We start from the raw sequence: 25656 nt of genomic DNA, 5'->3' as shown, positions 1-25656 counted from the left end.
TTCTGTTTGAAATCCAGCATTTAATATCCAGACTGCACAACAAGGGTCTGACGGTTTCCTTCGTTTGGGTCCCTGCTCATGTGGGTGTAGATGCTGGTACACTGGCCAGGAAATCACTCAGATCACAAACAGTAAACATGAAAATTCCGCTTTATAAAGCTGAGGGTAAAACAATCATTAAAAGACAAATGCAAAAAGTCTGGCAAGAAAACTAGGACATAAACAATACAGGAAGACGTCTTTATATTATCCAGAAACAGGCTGGGTTGGAAAGAAGGCTGGGCAGGAACCAAAAGGACGAGGCAGCCATTACTGACGAGGCAGCCATTACTCATCTCAGGACCCCATAAAATAGGTAAACACCCAACGGTGATGCACACACTGTGGTCATCATGAATCTGTGCAGCATGTGCTGCAGGAGTGCAGGGCTGAGGAGGAGGGGAAGGAACTGACATCAATCGATTAAAGAAAGCTAAGCTAAGTTTCACAGTAGGGAACATACCTAGAGATGGGCACAGGGAACAGGGAACAGTCACCTGATTAAATACCTGAAGGAAACAGGGTTAACAGAGAGAATTCAAGTTCTCTATTTTATTTTATTTTATTTTATTTATTTATTTTATTTTGTTGGGCCTTTTTTTCTCTGGACCAATGTACTGTTACACACTCCAGTCCGATAGGTGGCGGTAATGCACCTGCAAGCTGGTTGCCAATCGCCAATCAAAATAAAAGAAGACGAAGAAGAAGGAGGAAACTTCCGTTTGGTGGTCTTACTCTGAAACCATTTTAGCAGAGACGGTGCAACTCCATGATGGCAACTCTGGTGAAAACACACGTGGAATTATCTGGTGAGTTTTTATATACAGTTCACTAGTGTCGTCTCTGAAAAACACGGTAAAGGTGTTTGCCTCTGATTTTTAATCTCACAGATATACGCTATAGTTAGCTACTTCCTTTGGTCTGCTATATACTAACGTTATAGCTATACGTTAATATGCTCTATAGCTAGCTTAGCACTAACCGTGATCCTGTTGGCCGGCAATTTAATGTAACATAAGTTAAAGTGTTCGATTATGTTTTTGGTACAAAACAGAAAACAAAGCAGCATGGTGGAGTGAAGTACTAGCTAAAAAAACCTGTCACCTGCCACAGGAGAAAAGAAAAGTCATTGCAGTATTGTTACTGTTAATGTGGCGAATGTGTCCGTTCTGCGCTCTAGCCATTGAACAGCACACCAAACAATTTTATTTAACTTTCTATTTTGCTTTTTTATTTATTGCCACAATACTAAATCGAATTTTGCTCTCACGTTTTACATTTGATTTTCTAACAGATTAACCACAAAAAACCATCACACTGACACAACAGACGTGTAGGAACAGATAAAAAGCCAAGAAGCGAACCATGTGGCTCTCCATGACAAGTAAACGCCTCTTTTCAGATATTGTGCTCATATTTGCACATATGATTAAATGGCAACAATCATTCCAATAATCTGTGCAAACCCAATACTGACATTTCTGTAGGCTATATTCTGTCTGTTACCATTACATTATTATTTAAAATTTCTATGTGGAATTTACATTATGCTACTGTATGCTCTCTCTCTCTCTGCCCACCCTGAGTCTGGTTCTGTCCAAGGTTTCTGCCTCTTAAAGGAAGTATTTCCTTGCCACTGTCACCAAGTGCTTGCTCATGGTGGGATTTGTTGGGTCTTGTTGGTATAATATTATAAAGAGTACGGTCTAGACCTGCTCTATAGGAAAAGTGCAATGAGATAACTTCTGTTATGAATTGGCGCTATATAAATACAACTGAATTGATAAGTTGAACCCAAGATTAACCAAATAAACAGTGTGTTTGCCATGAACACTGACAGAGTATCAATAACCCGAATATCAAACAGATCCCAACAAGCCTAAATATCATTGCACTCTGTGTTTACCGGTGCAGCTGTAACAGTAAAACATGTATAGGTAACAAATATACATACCACTTGAAGAAAAAAAAAAACGCACCCATTGCTGAGCTCCACAACACTAGAGCCGTGGTACTGCCTCACGAACTAAACAGTTTTATTTAGTTTGAGTCCAGTTCTGTTTGAAATTCTCGCTGCACACAAACTGTCCTTTTTCTTTGTCACTTGGAATAAACTCCATAAAAGGTTTCATGGTGAAAAATCCTCCAACTGTGGACGAAGTGGAGAATTAGCTTGCGGTCAACACTAATTAGACTAATGACTGATAGTCACACATCAGAGGAACTGCCCCGGTGGAGCAGTGTTCCCTGTTTGGTCGCAGAGAGAAACAGGTCCAAACAGAACCAAACAGGCTTAAAACCAGCGTTTGAATGAGAATAACATTTAGGTAAGGTAACAACATAGAAGTAATTTACAGCAATTGGTGACATTTCTAAGAGCTGCTGGCAAGCAACAGACATAATTACAAGACTCTTCAAAAGCACATTATAGAAACAATCTTACAAAGTGTTTCTGAACTAGGCCAAATAAAATGAATAAATATTGCTTCATTATTCAAAAAGCCATATTATTAAGTTTTATATAAGAACAAAATATTGTACAGTTTAATGCAAATAAATTATTGGATGCCAGTTTACAAACCTAAGGAATTAAGTATTGTTTTTCACCCATTCCTAATCTCATAACTTTAGCAAAAGTAGCAAAAAAGTACCACAGTGTAAAAATACTCTGTTAAAAGTAAGGTTGCAACCAACGATAATTTTTTTTAATGGATTAATCTAACGACTAATTTATCAATTATTCTAAAGATTCCTTTTTTAATTACTCGATTAATATAACAATTAATTTACCCAAAATAAATATCAAAAACTTGTCTTCATTTATAAATTTAAATGAATATTTAATGTTCTCTTAAAAACAAACAAATGTAACAAGAAACAAAGTATGTGCTGCATGGAATTATTCTGCAACAAAAATATATTTGTCTATTCAGAATTAATATATATCAAAGATTACTTTAGCCTATTTCTAGTAGGTTATTTCTTATGTCACCATTTTAATTCTAGTTAATTCTCCACCTTATTGTAGTGTTTAATGTAATCTGCTCACCTTGCTTTCCCCTTCAGTCCCCCCCCCACACACACAGACACACACACCTACACCTCTGTCGGCTTGCCCCGCCTCTTTCCGTTTCTGTCTCCGATGACTTTCTTCGTCAGCACTATGTTTTACAAAGTCGCCCAAAAAAACACAACTCACATTTTGGAGTTTTTCACCTGCGATTCTGTCAACATCAGGTGAGCCACGTGTGGAGGAGGCTTGTTGTTATCGAAACAATCGAAACCAACGTGGCACCGAATGACATCAGCACCAACAGATGCACTTACAATCTTTTACTAAACAACAGCATAAGTAGGACTCTCTCTCTGTGTGTTTCTCTGCAAATTGACGTATGAATCGCCCCAGTCCTAGTCACAAGTAAAAGTCCTGCATTCAAAATCTTAAGTACAAAAGTATAAGCATTGAAATATACCTAAAGTACCAAAAGTAAAAGTACTCATGCAGAACGACCCATTTCAAAATAATATACATTATATCACTGGATTGTAATTAGTGCCGCATTAATGTGTAAGCATCACTAATGTTGCAGCTGGTAAACATGAGGCTAATTTCAACTACTTTATATACTGCCGGGTAGCTTAATCCATAATCTGAATGTGAGTATGTAAAGTAACTAATAACTATTGTTGTCAAATAAGTGCAGTATTGGCTTCCAAAATGTAGTGGAGTAGAAGTATAAAGTAGCAAAAAATTGAATTTTTTATTATTATTATTTATTTTTTATTTTTTTAGGGTGAAGCCATCCTAAAATATGACGACAGACATTCAAGGCTTCATTCAAAAACCTCGATAGAAGCTTTTTATGTAAAAAAATAAATACAATTTTTTTACATATGATATAGCACTACATTTTTGTTTATCGAATCAGAAATAACAGGAAAATGCAGTTTTTTGTCAAATAAGGAAACAGACTCGTTTCCTTTACCATACGCGGGCCGATCATGCTTACTGTCATGCGTAGTCACACAACAAAAGGCCCATTCTGAGCAGGAAAATAATTTGTATTTCTTTGTTTGACTTAGGAGACGATGTAGAGCAGCCTCAGTTTGAGGACAACAATGACCAAAGTGATTCTGAAGGAGGGAGCAACGATGAAAGGTCAGATGATGGAGGAGAAAATGACAGAGGTAGTGAAGGGGAGGAGGATGAAGATGGAGGAGATAATGAGGAGGGAGATGATGGTAAAAACAATGCTGGCTGGGCAGAGGCCATGGCAAAGATCTTGGGGAAGAAAATCCCTGGGAGCAAAACCAGCATCCTGGTGAAGAACAAAGAGCTGGACAAGTTGAAGGAAAAAGAAAGACAGGAGCAGCTGGAGAGAAAGAAACAGGTAAGGATGCACATTGTGAGACTGCTTTCATATTCTGCATTATAATAGTATTCTGCTAGACTATGTATCCCATATAGTCCCAGTATGTGACATCATTCAAAAATAGCACCAATTCATAACAAAAGTTCTCATTGTACTTTTCCTATAGAGCAGGTGTAGACCATACTCTTTATATTATTTACAGAGACCCAACAAATCCCACCATGAGCAAGCACATGGCGACAGTGGCAAGGAAAAACTTCCTTTTAAGAGGCAGAAACCTTGGACAGAACCAGACTCAGTGGTAGGCGGCCATCCACCGCTGCTGTGTTAGGTTTTGAGAGGGAGCGGAGAGGGGTTTGGGGGAAGGGGATAGAGTTAGGGAGGCACAATGCAAAGACCATGAATAGCGTGTAAACTATGGGATTAGCAAGAATGTTGTTAAAAGGAGAGAGCTATGAGTGATTGAGCAGAACTAGTGTACCTTTTAACTGTATAGCAGATAGTTAGTCACTATAATGAAGAATCGAACAAAATTAACTGATGAGCTACAGCAGCAAAAATACGCTACTAGTAAAACACAAACACCGGTGACCGGAAATGAGACAATACGTTTACCGCAGCACGTCATCACCATGAGGGAATGAAACTAGAAAACAACATAAAACCTGCTGCTGTGAGAAACGGAGACGGTGGTTACATACTGTGACAGTCCAGCAGAGTAGCATAGAAAACAGCCCTCTATGCCCCCAGAGGCATGAGGGAGGGCACACAGTTAAAGCCCCCAAATAACAATCAGCCCATACAGAGTGAGTCACAGAAAAGTAAGAGGCATCCTGCTGATGGAAACGAATAAAAGAGCAGGGGGAGTTATTAGATAATTAGTTATTCTAGTTAAAATTAGAACAAGTTCTCTTTCAACTCAAACAATACTTTCCACGAGTGGAATGTGGCTGGACTGTGCCAAATCACTAACGAATACTGCAGGAGTATTTATTGCTGCAGATGTGCGACCATACTCGGTCGTAGAGAATACAGGATTTAAGCATGCGGTCAAAGTGCTTGAGCACCGCTACAGTGTGCCTTCACGTGTGCATTTTAGTCAGGCCGTTGTGCAGCTCTGTATCAGAATCAGAAATACTTTATTCATCCCCAAGGGAAACTCTTTTGTCACAGCTGCTCACTATCGCGTTAATGCATACAGGACTAGAAGTACTAAACAATCAAAATATACACTATAATACAGGTAAGATAAATTAAGTACAAAGTGGATATAAGTATAAAAGCTAACATAAGTGTAAGTACCAAAGTGGATTTAGAGGTTAAGTATGTATGGTATAATACAATGTAATAACACAAGTAATAAGAGTGCAATAATGAGTACTGTTAAGTGTAGATTATTAAGATGATTTATGAGATAGTGGATATTGCACAGCAGTAATAGAAGTATGAATAAATATCAATAAATAGGGAATTTTTAAACTGAAAACAGTATATTGCACAGCAGTATTAAACAGAGAATATTGCACAATTATTTCAAGTATTGCAGTGATGTTAATGATCCAGTGTCCAGCTTAGTGACTTAAGGTCATATAGACTAACACTTTGAGGGAGGAGTTAAAGAGTTTGATGGCCACAGGCAGGAATGACTTCCTGTGGCGCTCTGTGGTGGGATGAGTCTTTTACTGAAGGTACTCCTTTGTTTGACCAGCACGTCATGGAGTGGGTGGGAGACAGTGACCAAGTTGGCACGTAGTTTGGCCAGCATCCTCCTCTCTCACACCACTGACAGAGAGTCCAGCTCCACCCCCACAATGTCACTGGCCTTGCGGATCAGTTTGTTGAGCCTGTTAGCGTCCGCTACCCCCAACCTGCTGCCCCAGCATGCAACAGCATACAGGATAGCACTGGCCATCACAGACTCATAAAACATAGTCAGCATTGTCCGGCAGATGTTGAAGGACCTCAGCCTCCTCAGAAAATAGAGGTGGCTCTGGCCCTTCCTGTACAGAGCTTGAGTGTTCTTAGCCCAGTCCAGTTTATTGTCTATGTGTACACCCAGCTACTTGTATTCCTCAACAATGTCCACACTGACCCTGGATGGACACCGGGGTCAGTGGTGCCTTGGCCCTTCGTAGGTCTACAACCAGCTCCTTAGACTTTGTCGCATTGAGCTGCAGATGGTTCTGCTCACACCATGAGACAAAGTTCCCCACCACAGCCCTGTCTCATCACCACCGCTGATACATCCCACCACAGCAGTCATCAGAAAACTTCTGAAGGTGGCAGGACTCTGTGTGGTAGCTGAAGTCTGTGGTGTAGATGAAGAGGAAGGGAGAGAGGCCCCAGTGTTGCTGACCACGCTGTCAGACACAGTGCTGCAGACGGATGTGCTGTGGTCTGCAAGTCAGACAGTCAACAATCCAGTCATCAGTCATTAGAGGGCCGTTAGCCTGAGAGCCAGTTGAGGGGGGAGTAGGACTCTCCCAGGAAGATGGGGGGTGGACTCAGAGGAGCTTGAAGGCCGACAGCAGCTGAGTTAGAGGGGGGATGAGCAGGAGCCAGTGTGTCGAATCTGTTAAAGAACAGATTAAGTTCGTTGGCCCTGTCCAAGCTGCCTTCAACTCCTCTGCTGCCAGTTGGTCTGAAGCCAGTGATGCTGTTCATGCCTCTCCAGACCTCTCTCATGTTGTTCTGCTGGAGTTTCCACTCCAGCTTCCTCCTGTACTTCTCCTTGGCCTCCCTGATCTTCACCTTCAGATCTGCCTGGATTGCCCTCACCTCCTCCCTATTACCATCAGTAAAGGCCCTCCTCTTGGCATTCAGGATGTCTTTGATGTCCCTTTGTTACCCATGGTTTATTTGAATAACAATGGACCATCTTAGTTGGGACATTTCAGTCCACACAGAAGTTAATGTAGCCAGTGATGCACTCAGTGAGCCCATCTTTGTCCTCTCCCTACTACTCGGGAGATATGCGTCCTTAACATTAGCATACAGCAGGTCCAGTGTCCTCTCCTCTCTAGTAGGACAACTCACTCACTGGGTGAAATTAGTCAGTGTTGTTGAAACACTGACATGGTTGAAGTCACCCGAAATTAATGAGTGCACTCGGGTGTTGAATCTGGAGTTGTGCTATGGCGGTGTAAATGGCGTTGCACGCTCATGCTGGGTTAGCAGAGGGGGGGATGTAAACAACCACAACAATGACGTGTGAGAATTCACGTGGCAGATAATATGGCCGGAGTCCCACAGTTAACAATGTTCAATGTCCGGGCTACAGATACTCTGCTGGATAGCAACGTGACCAGGGTTTCACCATCTGTTGTTGACCAGAACAGCAAGCCCGCCGCCTTTCCGCTTACCACTCCCGGTGCGATCCCTGTCGGCCCGAACAGTCTGAAAGCCGTCGATGGAAACGTTATGGTCCGGGATATCCTCGTGTAGCCGTGTCTGTGAGAAGCACATCAAACTACACTCACGGAACTCAGTCTGACTCCGGCCTAACGCCGCTAGCTCGTCCATTTTATTCGCCAGTGATCTCACTGCCCATGACAAGAGAAGGCAGACACGGCTTAAATCTCATGTTCTTTTTGTCTCGGCCCCTCTCTTCCCTCGCCACTTCGTTCCACCTCTGCATCCTCGGTGTGTCCTCCTCCAGATCTCAGTGGGGATATCGGTTGTCCTGGGCGCCATGCCGCTCAGCTTCAGCGCGATCAGCTGTTCCCTGGTGTAAACAATGCGGCCAAACAGCTGTTCTGCAGCGGTGCCCTGGCCAAGTAGCAGGAGAAGTTGTTTCATGGCGAAAAAAGTACTAAAACACTTTCTACTCTCATTTTCATAAAGAATGTAGTTTAAATTATGCTTACACAAGTTACTCAAGTTTGGAAGAAAACGGAAAGCTAAAAGTGGTATCAACCAGCGCAAGCTGCAGCTTTTCACGAATTACAATGTAGCATTACTGACATTTGTGTTATTTCTTTTTCTCATTAACAATATGACAGTATTTACTTGTACTGTTACAGAAAGAATCATGGCTAATGAGCCATTGTTTACATTTTTCAAAATAAATTACAAAAATATATATATTTTTTTTGTTTTCCCTGCTGTACTGAAAACGTACCGAACCGTGAAGTTTGTGTACCATTACACCCCCAGCAGATACTTAATATTAAAGCACTCGGATCAGGGCCAGAACAAGTTGATAGAGAAATCCGTTTTAAAAAAGTAATATCTCTTTCACCACACAAATAATTTTTGGCTGAGTACAGACATTGTCTTACTATTCCTATCGATGCTCTTATTGCTTCAGTTATTTATCGATACTCTTATGGTTCTTTTTCAATACTACATAATTGCTTTTTAAAAAAAGAATACATTCAGAACAGGATCAGAATTGAATATTTTAAATTGAACTAAATGTTGTTTCTAGAGCAGAAACAGTGTTTACAGCAGCAAAGTCACTACATAAAGTCCATAATATCTCTCTGGAAACCAATCAAATAGTGAGTGAAACAAATCATATTCCTGACAGCAGAACATGGAGTGAAGTTTAGAAAGAATGAAGAACTCAGACCTCAGTCAGTATCAGTGCTTCCTCCTGTCCTCCTCCCTCTGCTGCTGCTGTGATTCACTGCAGGGCAGTTACCTGGCAGAGGGGGGGGAGGGGCTGCTTTGTCTCAGCCAGCAGGAAGTTTACAAGAATTTGTATGTAGTCAGACTGTTTCTTAGTTTGACACAAATCTTAAAATTTGGCAGACAGCTTCGTTTTAGTTGGTTCGTAGCAATTCGCTATTAGCCGAGCTTGCTCGCTGTGCTTGTGTAAAACATATGAGAGACTGCAGACACAGCAGATTAAAATATCGCTTTCTACATGTTGACATGTTTATGCTTGTTGAACAGATGTATTGTAGATGTAAGTATTGCTTTTTACTCCGAGGTTTTGTTGCACTTACTTACAGTAACGAGCGTAGTTGTTGTCAACTCCAGTAATCTCCACCGCGGCCTGTCTGATCAGCTGACCACTGCGCTTCGTGTGTCGGTGTGTGTGGAGGAGCTCAGCCCGACACAGAGAGCAGGAGGCTGCAGCGAGTGTGATAACTACAGTCTTTAATGATTTAACCCCAGGGCCCGTTTAATACCGGGTTTCGAAACCCATCCCTACTCGCAAGTGCCTGATCTCTGTGTGCAACTCTCAACAGAGATAAGAAGGAAGTGAGATGGCTCATTCCTTAGCTACTTCCATCATCAGCTCCGGAAAAATACATGTTTAATTCTTACCTTTTACCACTTTCCCAACTGGGCAAGTGAGTTGCTAGATTTACTTGGCATTTTACTTGCCCAGGGCAATCAGGCAATCCTTATTGTTGAGCCCTGGAGGAGAGACAGAAGCTTCAATAAAGGATTCATTAGCATTAGAGCTTAATGAATGCTGGTGTTTTTCCACCAGAACACAACCCTACTGAAAAATAAATTATAACACTCCTTCAAATCTTGAACAAGCTGTAGATGTGTAACTGCGCAAGAGAAAGAAATACCCAGCCGATACATGTTGCAGGTTGAACACACTGGCACTGCCTCCTCCGCTTGTTAGCATGTGCTAGGATTTTCTTAATGAAAAGGACGCACACTTCTTTGACTGTGGAACTGTGATGTTTTTTACATCAGATGAGCATCTAACTAAAATGGAAGGGATGCCCCGATCACAGTTTTTTTGGCTGAAATGATCGTTTTGTTGTTTTGTTATAGCAGCTGGTATAGCAGTATTATTTGGATCTCCACCAAGTGGAGCATAACCTAGGCGTGTCTGAGCAGCCACATGCGCAGCTCATGGCTACTGAACGAGGTGGGAGGCAGGAACACACCACACGCGCGCTTGTTGCTCTCAGCCACATACACGAGACTGAAAGGAAATGTATGTATTTTTCAACCTGGATCCTATAATCCACCACGTTACATGTGAAAATATGGGGAGAGGAGCGAGAGGGAGGTCGGGCATCAGAAAGGCAGCGGGGAGAAATAGCTTGTAGAGCCAGAATATTTTCATATTGTACAAGCTGCATGGAGGAACACTGGAGGTATAGATGCAGGCAGTGGGTTTGCATGATGCTGTACAAGCTAAATGTGAGAATGTATTTGTACATGTGTCCAACAGGTTGACAAGAAGCGAGAGTGGGAGATGATGTGCAGGGAGAAACCTGACGTAGTGAGTGACCGTGAGACTGAAAGAGCTCTACAGAGAATTGCTACCAGGTGCCTATACCTTTTTCTATGAGGCTTTCTTTGACGTTCTCAGTGCCATTCCTGATTCCAGTGTGTACTTTTCTGCTCAGAGGGGTGGTGCAGCTGTTCAACGCTGTGAGGAAACACCAGAAAACAATCGATGACAAGGTGAAAGAAGTTGGTGGCTCAGAGAGGAAAAAGGCCAAGTTTCTTTCGTCTGTCTCTAAGAAAGACTTCATTGATGTGCTGAGAAGGACCGAGGGAGGCAGCAGAGTCAACGTCAAGACTGAAAAGGATGCTGTAAGTTCAATGATGTCTTATGTTCTGTTTGTTCTTTTTTGGTGAGGTTACGTATGTATCCCCCAAAGAGTAGAAACACCCGACCATCTTAGTCCATTAGTCCTCTATATCCTGTTGAGGGTCATGGAGAGCTGCAGTGTTTTTCTATGAGAGAAAGTGAAATGACTGTTTGCTAAGTTATATATTTAAGTTGATGCTTTGTAGTCATATTTAAATAAAAAAAAAAAAGGTTACATGTTGGGCATGTATCACAGCTGCTGCAGGCCAGTGTCTCTATTATGAGCCTGTGCTGCTGCTTCACTGCCTTATTGCTGTTTAACTTGTGCGTTCAGTTATCTTCAACAAAAACAAAAAAACAAATGTTGCTGTTTTATTTTGCACAATGTCAAACAGGATCAATACTTTAGCTTTTCATGACTCTAACAAACTGTGATTTCACACAGTGCTCTCATGGTGTCACTGTTGCCTCAGTAAAGCATTGATGAGACATGGAGCAGAGCTAGAAGCACTCACTGAACCTAAAACACAGTACAGGAAGTGAGTGTGTGCTGTAGTGTAACGTGTGTGTGTGTGTGTGTGTGTGTGTGTGTGTGTGTGTGTGTGTGTGTGTGTGTGTGTGTGCGCGCGCGCGCAGACTGCAGCAGCAGAAGAGAAGCCCGCCTGGAGCGTCCTCAGAGACGATTTCATGATGGGAGCCACCATGAAAGACTGGGACAAAGACAGTGACAGAGAGGAGGCTGCTACACATTCGGGGGGGGTGGAGGAAAGTGATTCGGACTGACACCATCCAAACGGACTGATGGGGTCATGATGCATTCAGGGAGCGAAGCCTCAGCAACATCCTGGAAATGAAGACGTGGGAAAATAATGGAGCCGTTGCCCGCTCTTGATCAGTTTGTGGACTGAAAAAGGATAAAGAAAACCTGGAAATTGTCTTTTTCTGATTGTACACACAACAAAACGTATCTCACATTCTGACATTTGTTGCAGAATATATTGTGCACTGAGGCTAGTGACTGTAAAACATACTGTACAGGATGTAACAGATTTTGAGGCTCCTGCCTGCCATCACAGATTCAGCACTTGTTTGCTCCCATTTTGTCTACAAACTCTTATTATTGAAAGACCTGTGAGGGTGCAAACTCTGTAAATAGGAATGTTTTGTACAGCGCTGGTTGAACAAACAGCCAATTCATGTATTTCCTTCAGTAGTCGGTGGTCTTTCTGTAGACTGAACTGTCTGGTCATTGAATGTCTTAAGCGCTCAGTATGGTCTGTCTTACAGTGTAGTGTTAGGTGGGGCTCTCTTCTCTGCTCAGTATGGAGAGGAGGAATAATTACAGCGACCCATAACTCTTGAAAAAATCTAAACCTATCCTTTTAAGCAGTGGTTCCTCCACAACAGGTCACAATATCCTTAAATCTGAGGGGTTGTGAAATGGTTCACAGGATAGGAGATCAGAAACAAACATTTGTGCTACACAAGTGGGTTTATTGTGCAGACAGTCCTCTAATCTTTGGTGTTTTCTTGTGAATTACTTGATAATTTTATATCTTTAGGCCCCTGAAGCTTATAAATGTGTTGAACACATCCTGTATGCATATGACGGGGTCACAAGTAGCCATTGCTTCGTTTTAAGAGGTCACAAGCCAAAAAGGTTGGGAACCACTGCTGTAAGGGATAAGGCGTGAGTCTGTATGTTTCTTATTCAGTCCCATAAAAAGACCAAAACCAAACAATGTTAGTCCGTCTCAATGCTTTCTGACTTTACCTTGTCTGTGGCACTCAGCTCCAAGCCCATTGGGTCCTGCTGAAGATGTAAATCTTCACCTCACAAATATGTTTATATTCAATTTATTTTTCAATTCAACTTTATTTATATAGCGCCAATTCATAACAGAAGTTATCTCATTGCACTTTTCCTATAGAGCAGGTCTAGACTGTACTTTTTATAATATTAATAACAGAGACCCAACAAATCCCACCATGAGCAAGCGCTTGGCGACAGTTTTTATAAAAAGGCTGTCGTTTCCTCCAACAGCTGCTCGCTGTAGTTTTTATCAGATAACAGGAGGAAATAGTGCTTCTGTTGGGGACTATTTTCAACGGCGGATGAATCCACATGTGGTGCTGTAGTGAGTGTTTGGGGCAGCAGGACGGTGTGTGTGGGGCTGAGTTAGAATAAACTCCAGTGTGTGTGTTCACGGAGATGAAGGAACATGTCAGCCAGTGCAGCAGAGCAGCTCACTGATGAGGGAGAAGATCCATCAGCTGTGACACACACACACACACACCTGTTAGCAGATACGTTCACTGCTGGTTTGAGTCTGGCATGACATCAAAACTATAAAATATCAGCTGACTAATCCTTTAAGCTGAATTGATAGTAATGTGATAATGGATGGCATATGAACCTGTTTCTGGAGTTTATCCATCCAGCAGCCTCTTGTGAGCTGACGTGGCACCAGTTAAAGTTGAACAAAGGTGAACTCTGACCTGCAAGAAAAACATGAGCATTGCTTACACCCAGATTACAAGCAGCGTCGGCATCATGTTTTACAAATGATTGCTGCAAATTGCAGATGAATTTACAAGTCCTACAAGGCTCACGCAGTGTGGTGTTTGTTCGATGAGCGAAACGTCAACTGAGCAACAGGAAATGATGAATGTAGCAAATCGCAGCTTCCATGATGAAAGTGTAATGAAATGGGCCCCTGGTTGGTTTCTGGGGCTCTGAGCAAAATGGGTTGGGGGAATGTGCCTGCATGTTAGCGGGGGCTCAAAAGGGGCCCACAGCTTATTTTTGCCCCTGGTCTCCCAACCGGGTTAATCCCACCTTTGAACAACAGTATCACGACTGATGTAAATGATGGCCAAAGCTATAAAAAACTCGGTTGCAATAAAGTGGAATCCTTTAGAGGGTAAGTCAACGCCCCTGGAAGTCTTGTCTTTGCTGACGTCCAGTGCTGTAGTCGCTCTCCTCGTGCAGTGATGGACAGTGCTGTTACCAAGACTAACCGTTGTGTTTGTGTGAAATGCCTGATGAAGTGCTGACAGTGTGCAGGAGCTGATTTTTTGTTTAACAATTGTTTTTGAAAATTGTTGAATCATTGATCGTTATCGATTCTATTTAGAGAATTATATACATAACATAATAAGTAATGGAAGGTTTGAACATCTGCAGTTCCATGACAACTGAGCAAACAAACTCTGATGAAGACCGCATGTTCTGGTTGAAAGCTTTGGAACAAGTGAGTAAGTGGCCCGGGGCTGGGACAGAGGGCATCCAGCTGATGTGCAGATGTCTGCTGCTGCAGCAGTTTTCTTGAGTGGAACAGGTGTTGGAGGGGACAATCAGCCTGAGACACACACCTGATTTTGTCTCACATCTGTGTGTGTGGGTACTGATTTAGTGACACCATCTGGTCTGCAGTGGCCTCTGGATGGCTGGCTTTGGTCGAACAGAGCGTGATGGGCCGGCAACAGCGTTTGGCAAATAATGAAAAAAAAGTAAATCAAGCTGGCACACAGCAGGCTCAGAGTGTGTGGGAGCGCACAGAGGAGACATGGTGGTCCACATGAACCACCAGATGACTGTTCTGATTCTCCGTTGTGGCGCCTGTCATGGACTTCCAGGCCCCAACCCAAACCCTGTCTCTGATACTCTGTTCTCCCACACAGATCGCATCAGGTCTGATTCTGCTCCAACATACATACAGCCAATCAGCATGCAACCTGCTGTTGAAGATCCTGCCAGTGTGAGGCTTTTAGAAAGAGCTAACGTTCAGATCAGTCGGCTGCTGATTGGCTAACACACATGCAGTGACATGCAGAGAGAGCTGACGAGGAGCGGTGGTCCCGCACCTTCTATCAGACTCTGGCTTAGTGGTAGAGTGGTTGTCCACCAATCAGAAGGTCGGTGGTTCGATCCCCCAACCCACAGGTCGAAGTGTCCTTGGGCAAGAATGATTAGTGAATGATTAGTTAGCTTGGAGTGTGTGTGAATGTGATATATAGTTGAAGCGCTTTGAGTGGTCGGAAAAGACTAGAAAGGCGCTGTACGAGTACAGTCTGTTTACTCTCAGGCCCACACTTAGGTGAATGAGGCTGGAGTGACATGATGAGAAATGATAGGTTTTTGGTTCCTGACACTATTAAATGAGCAGCTGCAGGACCCTCGTGACCTCAGATCTTGACTTGAGCTCTGAACTCTGCACCACATCAAAACATGGCAGTGTCATTCTGTTCACATTCAGCTGCTCCCACAAGTGTTTGTTGGGAAAACTAAAGAGATGATCAGAGACCTGGTGCAGCCAGAGCAGCCTGCAGCTCAACGCTGTCAAGACAGTGGATATGGTTGTGGATTACAGGAAGAACCCAGCCCCACCCGCCCCCATCACCCTGTGTGACTCCCCAGTCGACACTGTGGAGTCCTTCCGCTTCCACCAACATCAGCCCAACAGAGTATGTATTTCCTGCGGCAGTTGAAGAAATTCAACCTGCCAATGACAAAGATGGTGCACTTCTACACCGCCATCGAGTCCAACCTCACCTCCTGCATCACCATCTGGTACGGTGCTGCCACTGCCAAGGACAAGGACCGACTGCAGCGTCTCTTTCGCTCCAGAGAGAAGATTGGCTGCAATTTACATTCCCTCCAGGACCTGTAGGCCTGAGGTGAGCAACAAAGACTGTGGCTCACCCTCCCACCCTGGACACAAACAGTCTCAGACACTCCCCTCAGGGAGTTTCTTTCAGTCTGCAGCCCCCCCCATAGTACAGTATACTCATACTGTAAACTTTTGCACAGTCCCATGTAAATATTTTGCACATTGCACAACCGTGCACAAACTGTAATTTAAATAAGTCACATTGTACATATTCTTTATTCTTTTCTTTTTTATATATTCTTTAATATCTTATAGTCATTTTTATATTAATGATTCTTGACCTGCTGTACTTGCTTTATCTTTCTTTATATTTCTACTATGTTTATTGTTTTGCACCAAAATACCAAAGCAAATTCCTCGTGTGTGTGAACCCGCTTGGCATTAAAGCTGGTTCTGATTGGGGAGAGCAGGAGATGGAAAGCTACATATTGAAATTTTCAGGAAACCAGTTTACAATGTGAGAGTTATATTTTCTTGGTACTAAATGGGAAAACACTGTTTATAAAAACTTAAAGTTTGCTCTTTGGAGATTATATTTTTTTGAGGAGGCCCCCCAAAAATGACACCAGATGTGGAAACACAGTTTGGTTCAGGATACTCGGACTGCTGCTGAAATAAGTGATTGGAGAAAAGAGTTGGGACACTGGATTCCAGCGCTCTTCAGCTTCATCAGAACACTCTGAAGACTGGCTAAGATTCTCAGCCGGGACCTCCCCTCTGAGAGCGGTTGAAGAATAGTCTCCGTTCCCTGAGGTGATTCAACTCTTGAATGGTAAAGTTTGGCACTTTAAAGACAAGGCTGGATACCAACCAGAATCCCAGAGGCCCTCGGAAGCTCCAGGATTTCTGTTCATCACTTGGTTTGTGCTAATCTTATTACAAAGTGAATTGATAATATGGAAGATTGTGCTTCGCTGTTGCTAATGCTTAAAATAAGGTGTGTCTCATCAAATGACCATATAGCCAATCAGGGGCCAAATAGTATGCCAGCACTGAAATACTGTATACATGCTGAGACTGGGGGGAATCCAGCAGATCATCCCGCCCGCGGGGCCCCAGGCACACACTCATCTCTGCATTGTGTATTTGAACTTGTCTTTATGCTTTCATTAGTGTGCTGTGCTGAATGCTGCCACCGAATCAAGTTCCTAATAAACCTTTCTTGTAATGGAAATCCGATGAACTCAGTAACACACACTTCATGCAGTGACAATCCACTAACAGAACGGAGAGCCGGCTTTCTGAGAGCTGCAGCAGAATGAAATCTACAAACATGGAAAATGACTTTCCAGTAAACTAAAGCACATTGCTGGGTAAACTCTGAGCAACAGATACTTTTCAGTGCGCAGGGTCCACGTGTTCGCTGCGTCCTGAGCGAATCAAGCTCTCTGCAAGTGTACAATCATTCCAGTCACGTGACCGATACACAGGAGGGTACACTAGTGTTTGAACACGAATTCAAAAGTACAACTTGTGTCTAGTGGAACTGTTCCGCTTCAAGTGCGTAAAGAGAGAGAAGCCTCGCGCGGACCGGCTCTAGGACCCTGCGTCACAGCGCACCAGGAGCCAATGGGCCATCAGCCGCCGCAGCGCTGTCCCGGTGGGCACAGTGAGCACTCCTATTTACAATAAATCGTCCCGGAACGTGGAACTGAAGGGGTCCCCTTCTCCGACAGTGATGACCACCACAGCCTCGGTTTGACGCGGGCGAGGGGGGAGCGCGTGGTAACTTCAGTCCCTTAGAAATCTCCTACAAGCCCGCTTGGCACGCGTAAAATACGAGCCATTCCCCAACTAGATGGGGTGAGGGAAGACGCGTAAAAGCGCTCTGCAGTCGCATCGAAGGCAAACTCCGAGCTGCTCGTTTCCGAGCTGCTTCTGAAGGAAGACGAGTTCGTCGTGAAATCACTACTTTGTGTGGATTTTTGATTTCGCCTAAACGCGTCGGCCAAACTGGAAGAAGTTCGCACCTTGCGTCCCCGCTGACCGCCAGGACCGCGCCTGACTCTTTCCATGTTTTTAAACAACTGAGGTCTGTCTGGATAACAAAACGCAATGAATCGCATATCAGGACACTGACGCTGGACAGAGAGAACCCCCGGAGCCCGGCCGGCTCTGATGCGGAGGGGTGCGCAGCCCCGCAGGCTCCACGGTTTCCCGTCCTTCAGCTGTTTTTAACTCGCTCGTGTTTCAGGTCCGTTTGATGGCCGCACGTCCACCTCTGGCAACATTCAGCTGCACCTTTACGCACTGTCGCTGCGCCGGGAACAGATCCGAGTAACGGCTCTCTTTTTGTGTCGAGACAGTTGAATGGATTTTCAGGTCCACTTGGCTGACGCTGGGGAATTAGAGCCACACGATTGTCAGTTAACAGTTCGGGGCCACTGGCTCGTGTGCGTAAATGCTCTTCACTTCCCTTGTTCCTAAGAAATGCATCAGCCTGACGACATTTAAATCGCCTCGGAGAATATTTTCCTGAATCTGTTTTCTTTATTTGAGGTTTGGAGCAGAGGCTGAGAAGATGAACCTGTGTGTCGTCAGTCTTCTCCTCACTTTGGATTTAGCCACCGTGGCGCTCAGCTTGTCCACATGCAGCACGTTGGACATGGATCAGTTCAAGAAGAAGCGCATCGAGGCCATTCGAGGGCAGATCCTGAGCAAGCTGAAGCTCACCAGTCCCCCAGAGGACTTTCCTGAGCCCGAGGAGGTGTCCCGGGACATTGTCGCCATTTACAACAGCACCCGGGACCTGCTGCAGGAGAAGGCGAACGAACGGGCGGCGACGTGCGAGCGGCAGCGGTCCGAGGAGGAGTATTACGCCAAGGAGGTGCACAAGATCGACATGCAGCCCTTCTTCCCGTCAGAGAGTAAGTGTGTGTGTGTGTGTGTGTGCGTGTGTGCGCACATGTGGCCTCTGTTACTGGAGTGTGAAGGTTAAAAGCCTGGAGTCCCAAATGGGCTTGTTGGCTACGTGGTCACGTGTGTTTGTGATTGTCTTGGAAAATCCGCCCCATCATGCTCTGCTGGAGTGCGGAGTGCAGGGCCATCAGCAGAGCTAGGCATAGTGGGGCCACCAAGACCACCAGCAGCACTCTTATGCAGAACCTGGCCCCAGGTTTTCTGTGTGAGGCAATCTGGTTTAACACAACTTTATTAATAATATATGCAATGTCAGCACAATGCAAAGCATTCAAACTGGATTGCTTCTACAGAACAGGGCCACGATATCCAGCCCTCACTGACTCCAGAGTAAGTGGACAGCACCTTTCTGGTCTTCTGACCACTCACAGCTTCACACACACACACACACACACACACACACACACACTGATGGCTCAGCCTTTGAAAGCAACTTGGGGTTCAGGACACTTGGAACCGCTGACCTTCCCATGAGGGGGCAACCCGCTCTACCTCCAATGTCAACCCATCTGAGGAACTGCTCTGGCCGTCCGCTCAGTCCAGGGTTAATCTGAGCGCGGTGCTGTAAGACGCTGTGAGCAGCAGTCCCATTGGACAACCGAGGACCTGCCGCCTGAAGGACTGTCCTTGAAGTGTCCTTGATAATTCAACAATACGATTCAGTTTTGATTATTTCTCCTTCGATTCTGAGAAATAAAGTTTTTTGTTGTCAGTTTTGGATAGCGGAAGGCTAGGCTACATTACCCATGATCCTTAGCCACGGTTGCTATGGAGACAAAGCCAGTAGGTGTGTGCCACACACCGTTGAAGCACAGTATTGGATGACGGTGCCCAGTATTGATTTAGTTTCATCATTCTGTGATATTAAATATCCTCAGACACATATTCATGTGCAGGGATGAAATGAGGGAGGTGAAAGGTAAAGTGCAGTTTGATAACCTCTCCTTGATTCCGTTTCTGTGGCCATGGTACAAGATTTCACGCAATTTAGTGCAAAGGCAGCTTAGGGTTAAGGAAGGGCATTGTGTCGAGGGGGGACTCGTCCCACTCCTGTTTTGGGTCGGCTGCCGTGGGTGGGCTTCATTCCACTTCAGATTGCCGCCAGTCGGCCGCAACAAACCTTAACATGGGAATTAACAGTGAGGACAGTCCTTCCGGCAGGTCCTCGGTCCTCCAATGGGACTGCTGCTCACAGCGTCTCCCAGCCCGCTCAGGTTAACACTGCAGTGACACAGAAAGTGCAATATATGATGTACTTGGCATTAAGGTTAATCTCCAGAGAAAACACAAACTGACATCAGAAGAGGTCTTGTTGTTATTTTGTCAACATTAGTGATCAGTGAACATTAGTCGTGTTGAGCAACAAGAAGAGGGTTTGAAAAAGGCAAGTCGATGAGTCTTAAGTCTTTACCTTTTCCCTCCTCTAGTGGTATCTCTCCATGCAGATAGTTTTCTGCCTCCACCCCACGCATCAGAGCTACTTTGTACTAAAATTATAATCCCTATAAAATCGTTGACTGTTACTGAAAAGACAGTTTTTGACCTTTTAAGGCACATTTATTCCCACTTTACTGATCACGTTCCACCCCGAAGACTCTCGCTTATCTGGAAGTCTGCGGCGTAATGTGACCTTATGGCTGCAGAGAAACCCCAGTGCACTAGCATCCCAGCTGTTGAGCAGTAAACAGGCTGAAGTGGACAAAGTGGCCCCGCAGCCTGTCTCACTGCGTTGCTCTGTGGGTGAATGTCACACAGCAGGCGAGCACACTGTCACAGCCAGAATGATCGCTGAGATTCCTCTCTGTTTTCTATCGGCCATTTAATGTGAAAGCCGGCGGGAGTGAATGATACTGTCTTCAGATTTCTAAATGTAGTACTGACGCAGAAGGGGGGCATCATGACAGTGATGACTAGTTGTTGTTGTACTGAGTATTGTGAGCAGTTAGGCACAGACCACAATGATCCAAGATTTGTCCTTTAACTCCATTTAAGGATGGGTACCTTGTGTTATCATGTGAATCATCATCTTGATAGAAATAAATGATAAATTTAGTATTATACAATCACACAAACCTAATCTCAATTTATCCAACTCTTTATTTGCACATTTGCACAACCTTTGAAGTCAGAGATTGCAGGGTTAGTTCTCTATTCTCTTCTACCTGTCGGTTCTGTTATGTGTACATATTCAAAATTATCAACTTGTTTATGTTTGGCTTTCCTACAATGCATATTCAGCACTAGGTGACGTAACACCATGGTGTTACTAGGATTTGTAAAATTAGTGGAGCACCCCTTTATATATTTTCATCAGTGTCAGCCTTAAAATGTGATTTAACTACTCAGCACTACTCTCTGTGGACCGCACCAGCTTAAACGAATTTCCAACATTGTCGGAGATTGAACTAAAAGGCAGAGGATGTGACAGTGTGTATGAGTTGTGTTGTTTCATTTGAAACGTTTGAAGCGACATACAGTTTGCAGAGGAAGCCATGTTTGTGTAATAATCCTTCAAGCAGAGGGCGTGGGTTCACTTCTCTGCTGACAGCTCCTGACCTTTGACCTCCCATGTGGAGAAGATGAATTTCTTCTTCAGCAGATCAAAGAAACATCAGAAGAAAGGCACGGCTGTAGAAACTAAATAATCATATTAAATGAAACTTCAGAGCCATTAACCCCAGTATGGTTTTCCCCTTCACATCAGAAATGTGAGCCCGTGAACTGAAGCAAAAATAAATTATCTCGACATTTTGTATGCCCCGAGGTGTATTTTGCATTAAATGTTATGCTTGGCCCTGCCTCTTGTGTAAATACCTTAAATATGAATAGATCAGGCCTGATGCCAAGTGCAGTGAGGAAAGCATTTACGGGGTATAAATAATACTGAGTCAACACGCAGGGAGGAAAGAGGCCAGAATTGATTCCCATTCATGTGAACTGGTGACACTGGCCAGGTCCGCACATCTGGAGACAGATGCTGACAGGAGAGAGATCAAGCAGTTAACCCTTCAGCTGATAGGCTCTATTTATTCAGTCTCTTTTACTTGACGTGTGAGAGTGAGTTGCTGTGAAATATCACACACACACACACACACACACACACACACTCATACACACACCACACAGGGTATCATCCTTATTTGGTCAGGCGCCAGGAAGTCCTCCGAGGCAGCAATGTGGGGCACAGCGGCCCTGGGAGCCTTACAGAAATGCTGTGCAGTGGGTGAGGGGGTGGACATGGCTTGGAGACACTGTCCCAGGTCTCACAGTTGTATATTTAAACCCAGTTAGCTGGGAGGCATTGTATGTACACCCTGCCTGCCATCCGCCATGGAAAATTCCAGCAGGAGAGATGCTCGGTTGCTGGGCTTTGGACGGGTGGAAGGAAGACCCCTCCAACCACCACTACCTCCACCCACCCTGATCCTATTCCTTCCCCTCTTACCCCTTTGTCAGTCTATTCATCAGATTCATCTGCAGGAGACCACATGATTGCTAATAACTTTTAAGGTCTGTTGTACTGACATCACAAGTTAAAGGGGAATTAAACCAGTTTTACACACAGATGTAAGTGTTGAAGTCCGCCTGTGAAAAGAGTGTAATGTCTTCTCTGGCTCTGGAGGAGCCCGCTGATGATGTCATAGTGATAATCTCGGTTGGAGATTTATCTCAGAAACTGATTAAGAAGACAAGCTAAACATGAACATCATTTATTATTTTAAGGTCACAAGTTGTGATGCAGAGATATCAGGCGTAAAATAAGTGTAGGCAAACATGGCCCACTGTTTTCTATGTTAACAGTGCCGCATGTCAACCTGTCAGGCTGCACCACAGTCCTATTTCCTAGCATTGGCGTGTGTCAACTCTTCAGAAAAGCAGCAGCAGTGCTTGCTCATGGTGGGATTTGTTGGGTCTCTGTAAATAATATTCTAAAGAGTTCGGTCTAGACCTGCTCTATAGGAAAAGTGCAATGAGATAACTTCTGTTATGAATTGGCGCTATATAAATACAATTGAATTGAATTGCTGTGGACGTTGTTTGATGTGACTCTCCGCGTTGTGGCCAATGTGTATTGCTCAAATTAACTGGAAATAGCTGTTTACTAGTTTGCAAGAACCATCAGGCAGTTTATACCTTACTAAGACATTCTGAACTATTGCTATTAATGTGCTTACTTTCTTAGCAGCTCAGATCCTCTTTTCATCATGCTTTGCTTCACTCTTCTTTTCCCTTTTCGTGTTTCTCCTTATGAGGAAAAATCTGCAGTCTCAAAATTTGAACACTAATCTCACTGTTTGAACACATGCAGATTTTCAGGTATCTTAACACTTTGGACATGTTGGACATATTTTGTCAAACTTTTAAACTTCCGTCACTATAAAAATATGCCTTGAAAATGTTTTTTTGTAGGAAGTGCTGGACAGAATGGTGTAATACTGCATATGCCCTCTGACCTCTTACTCCCTGTTATTATTACAGCAGCAGAGAAAACCTTCCCTCTGATCACAGCCTTAGTTAGACGCTGCACACATCATCAGTAATTCTAATTTCACAAAGAGGGATGTTCTTTAGGAGTGTATCACCTGTGTGTGTGTGAAGAGTACAGCTGTGTGTGCACCTGCTGTAGCAGCCTGGTTGACACAGTGTTTCCCTGTCTGTGTGGTTGTAATCAATCTGTGTGTTGTGGCCTATGTGCCCTGCTAAAGACCACACTGAGCCCACTGTGTGCTGCATCTGCTCTGACTGGATGTCTACACATAAGACTAGTTTTCTATTCATATTTACATTTCAAAAATGTGTAATGAATTTGTCTACATTAGAATGTGTATATTTAATTTATGATAGGAAAGACAACTGAGCTCACATTCAAACAACAATCATTTAGTGTCATGTACTGAGGAGTCTGACTGAGACAGCTGAGGGCTTGTGTTCAGGCTACATCATATTATTGTGATCAACTATTGTGAATCAGCAGTATATGATTTGGGGGTTACTGAATGATGCAAAGAATATGTTTTTACTGAAAACTGATTTTGCTCAGCAGTAAGGAAGTAGTGATGTTCATATTCTGTAGTGCAGTGTAAAGTAACGATGTGAATGTCGGACTGTAGTTGTACAAATGCTCACCTTCAGTACCCTCGCTTCACATTCTGTCTCTAATAATTATTTTTATTATTGAAGAATGACCACCATCTTTCCCTATCGTTAATGAAATGCTTTTATTGACCTAATCTTAACCATGTCATAAAGTCTTATTGTTTGGCCAAATACAGCTAAATACACTTCTTTCTTTGTACATTTGGAATGTCTCCATATCAAATGAAATCATTAAATTGTGCATACAATGTATATTCAGTTTTAACCTTCCAGATAGCATTAGTTGCATATCAACAGAATTCCTAGGAATATATGATTGAAAACTGACCTCCAGACTACCAACTCCACATTTACAGTGACATTAAGCGTTTGATTTTGTGCATGTGTTGGGCAGCATGTTTTGTTTAAAGTGTCCTTCATACTCCAGCAGATATTGTTGACTTTGTCACACACATACACACACACACACACACACACACACACACACTGAGAGATTGATGCTGCTCATGACCTCTGCAGAAGATGTCAAAGTAGCAGAGTTGTGTTGTTCCTGTGGTGTGCAGAGATCAGGAGTGTAACAGTGTGAAACATCCTGATAAAGCAGATCTGTCCTTGAAGGCAGACAGGCTGCTCAGCATGGCTGAACACACTCCGACTGGAGTCACTTAGGCTACATCCACACTACTACATTTTCGTTTAAAAACGGCATTTTAAAGCGAAAACTATCTCCGTCCGAGCGTTTCAGCTCTGTTTCGGAAGTAATCTCCGTCCATACTAACGCCTGAAAATGCATATGATGTGACCATACACATACACTCGGCATGCGTGTGCCATTGTAAACAGGAACAGGACAAAAATAATAAGGCAGGGAAACGTGACTGCTCTTCACAAAATCCTCCCAGGTAAGGCTATTTTTATTAAAACATTATAAATAGCATTTTGTTTGTGTCTTTCTTAATATAGACAATATAACATCCATTCTGTCAATGTACAAACTCAAATACTCCACAATATCACAACACATATTCCGAGTTAGCGTTACACATGTACTCTTTTAGTTGGGCTAATCTTTAAACTGCAAAACGGCTGAACACACTAACAGCAAGCTAAGCTAAGCTACTATCAAACGTTTAATTATTGATGCATCAATGGGATCCATGGGATAGTCCAAACGCATCAACGTTATCAGTTTTCCGGAGTCTTCTCTCATCACTCAGGTAATACAATGTGCAGGATACCTTTGTAAATACATCCATGTGTGCTAGTTTTTGTTGTTGCTCCTTCCACATCTGGACATTCGTAAGTTTTCTCGCCATCCCCCAGGAACCACAACTTCATTAGTAAAATGATCCCACCAGGCACTAGTTCTTCACCCAAAACCGGCGCTCAATGTAGGGCTGATAACGCCACTTAACTTGGGAATTGTCACAAATTGCTTGAATAACAGCTTGCCTCCTGCACATGTGGGCAGTAGTAGCATTATGAAATGCTGAATTAAACTGCACAACAGCTGCTAGCATTGACAACAAGGTCAGCAAGTTATCCATATTGAATTAGCCATGCTTTGTATCAGGAAAGGACACGTCGTTACTGATGAGACCCAATCAAGACGCAAATGCGGGTGTCTCCGTCATTATTTCCAAAAGCCACCGTTTTTTCCTGTCCAGACTAGAACGCAACCCCGGAGTTCTCAAATGAAAAAAAGGGCCAGCAGCATTTCCAAACTTGTCCGTTTTAGGGGCTCGAAACGCCGGAGTAGTGTGGACGCTAGGTGTAAAACGTAGTAGTGTGGATGTAGCTTTAGAAAACCTGCATTTTCACAGCTAATGTTTGTCTTTAATGAAATGTGGCATCTGCTTTACACTGCTGTTTGCTTTGGAAAGGCCCTGGAAACACACACACACACACACACACACACACACACACACACACACACACACACACATTACAGCACAAATCCTGCATCAGTGCATCTGACAATGGCACAGAGTGCTCACAGCTGTAAATATCCTGTCAGAACACTAATAAGCTTGGCGAG

General features: G+C 43.6%; 2 protein-coding genes across 3 annotated transcripts in view; both read left to right on the top strand.

Annotated features, from left to right (window-relative positions):
- The first annotated feature begins 694 nt into the window (after positions 1-694).
- On the top strand, positions 695-12668 carry rrp15 (ribosomal RNA processing 15 homolog). Of its 2 annotated transcripts, XM_044206559.1 has the most exons (6): positions 749-848; positions 1334-1423; positions 4123-4430; positions 10564-10661; positions 10742-10931; positions 11566-12668. In XM_044206559.1, exons 2-6 carry the CDS (start codon positions 1405-1407, stop codon positions 11710-11712), a joined length of 762 nt encoding a protein of 253 aa, XP_044062494.1. In that variant the 5' UTR covers positions 749-848; positions 1334-1404; the 3' UTR covers positions 11713-12668. The 2 variants fall into 2 exon arrangements, with proteins under 2 accessions (XP_044062493.1, XP_044062494.1); XM_044206558.1 differs by lacking the exon at positions 1334-1423 and having other exon boundaries at positions 695-848.
- Positions 12669-17117: 4449 nt separating this feature from the next.
- Positions 17118-25656, top strand: part of tgfb2 (transforming growth factor, beta 2) — a 95397-nt gene continuing 86858 nt past the window's right edge. Inside the window, exon 1 of the mRNA XM_044206557.1 lies at positions 17118-18469. Coding sequence (XP_044062492.1) covers positions 18124-18469 — 346 coding nt within the window. The 5' untranslated portion in view covers positions 17118-18123. The remainder of the gene's footprint in view (positions 18470-25656) is intronic.

This window comes from Siniperca chuatsi, linkage group LG9, assembly GCF_020085105.1.
Source record: "Siniperca chuatsi isolate FFG_IHB_CAS linkage group LG9, ASM2008510v1, whole genome shotgun sequence".
NCBI classification, from domain to species: domain Eukaryota; kingdom Metazoa; phylum Chordata; class Actinopteri; order Centrarchiformes; family Sinipercidae; genus Siniperca; species Siniperca chuatsi.
This window is presented reverse-complemented; position numbering and strand designations above follow the sequence as displayed.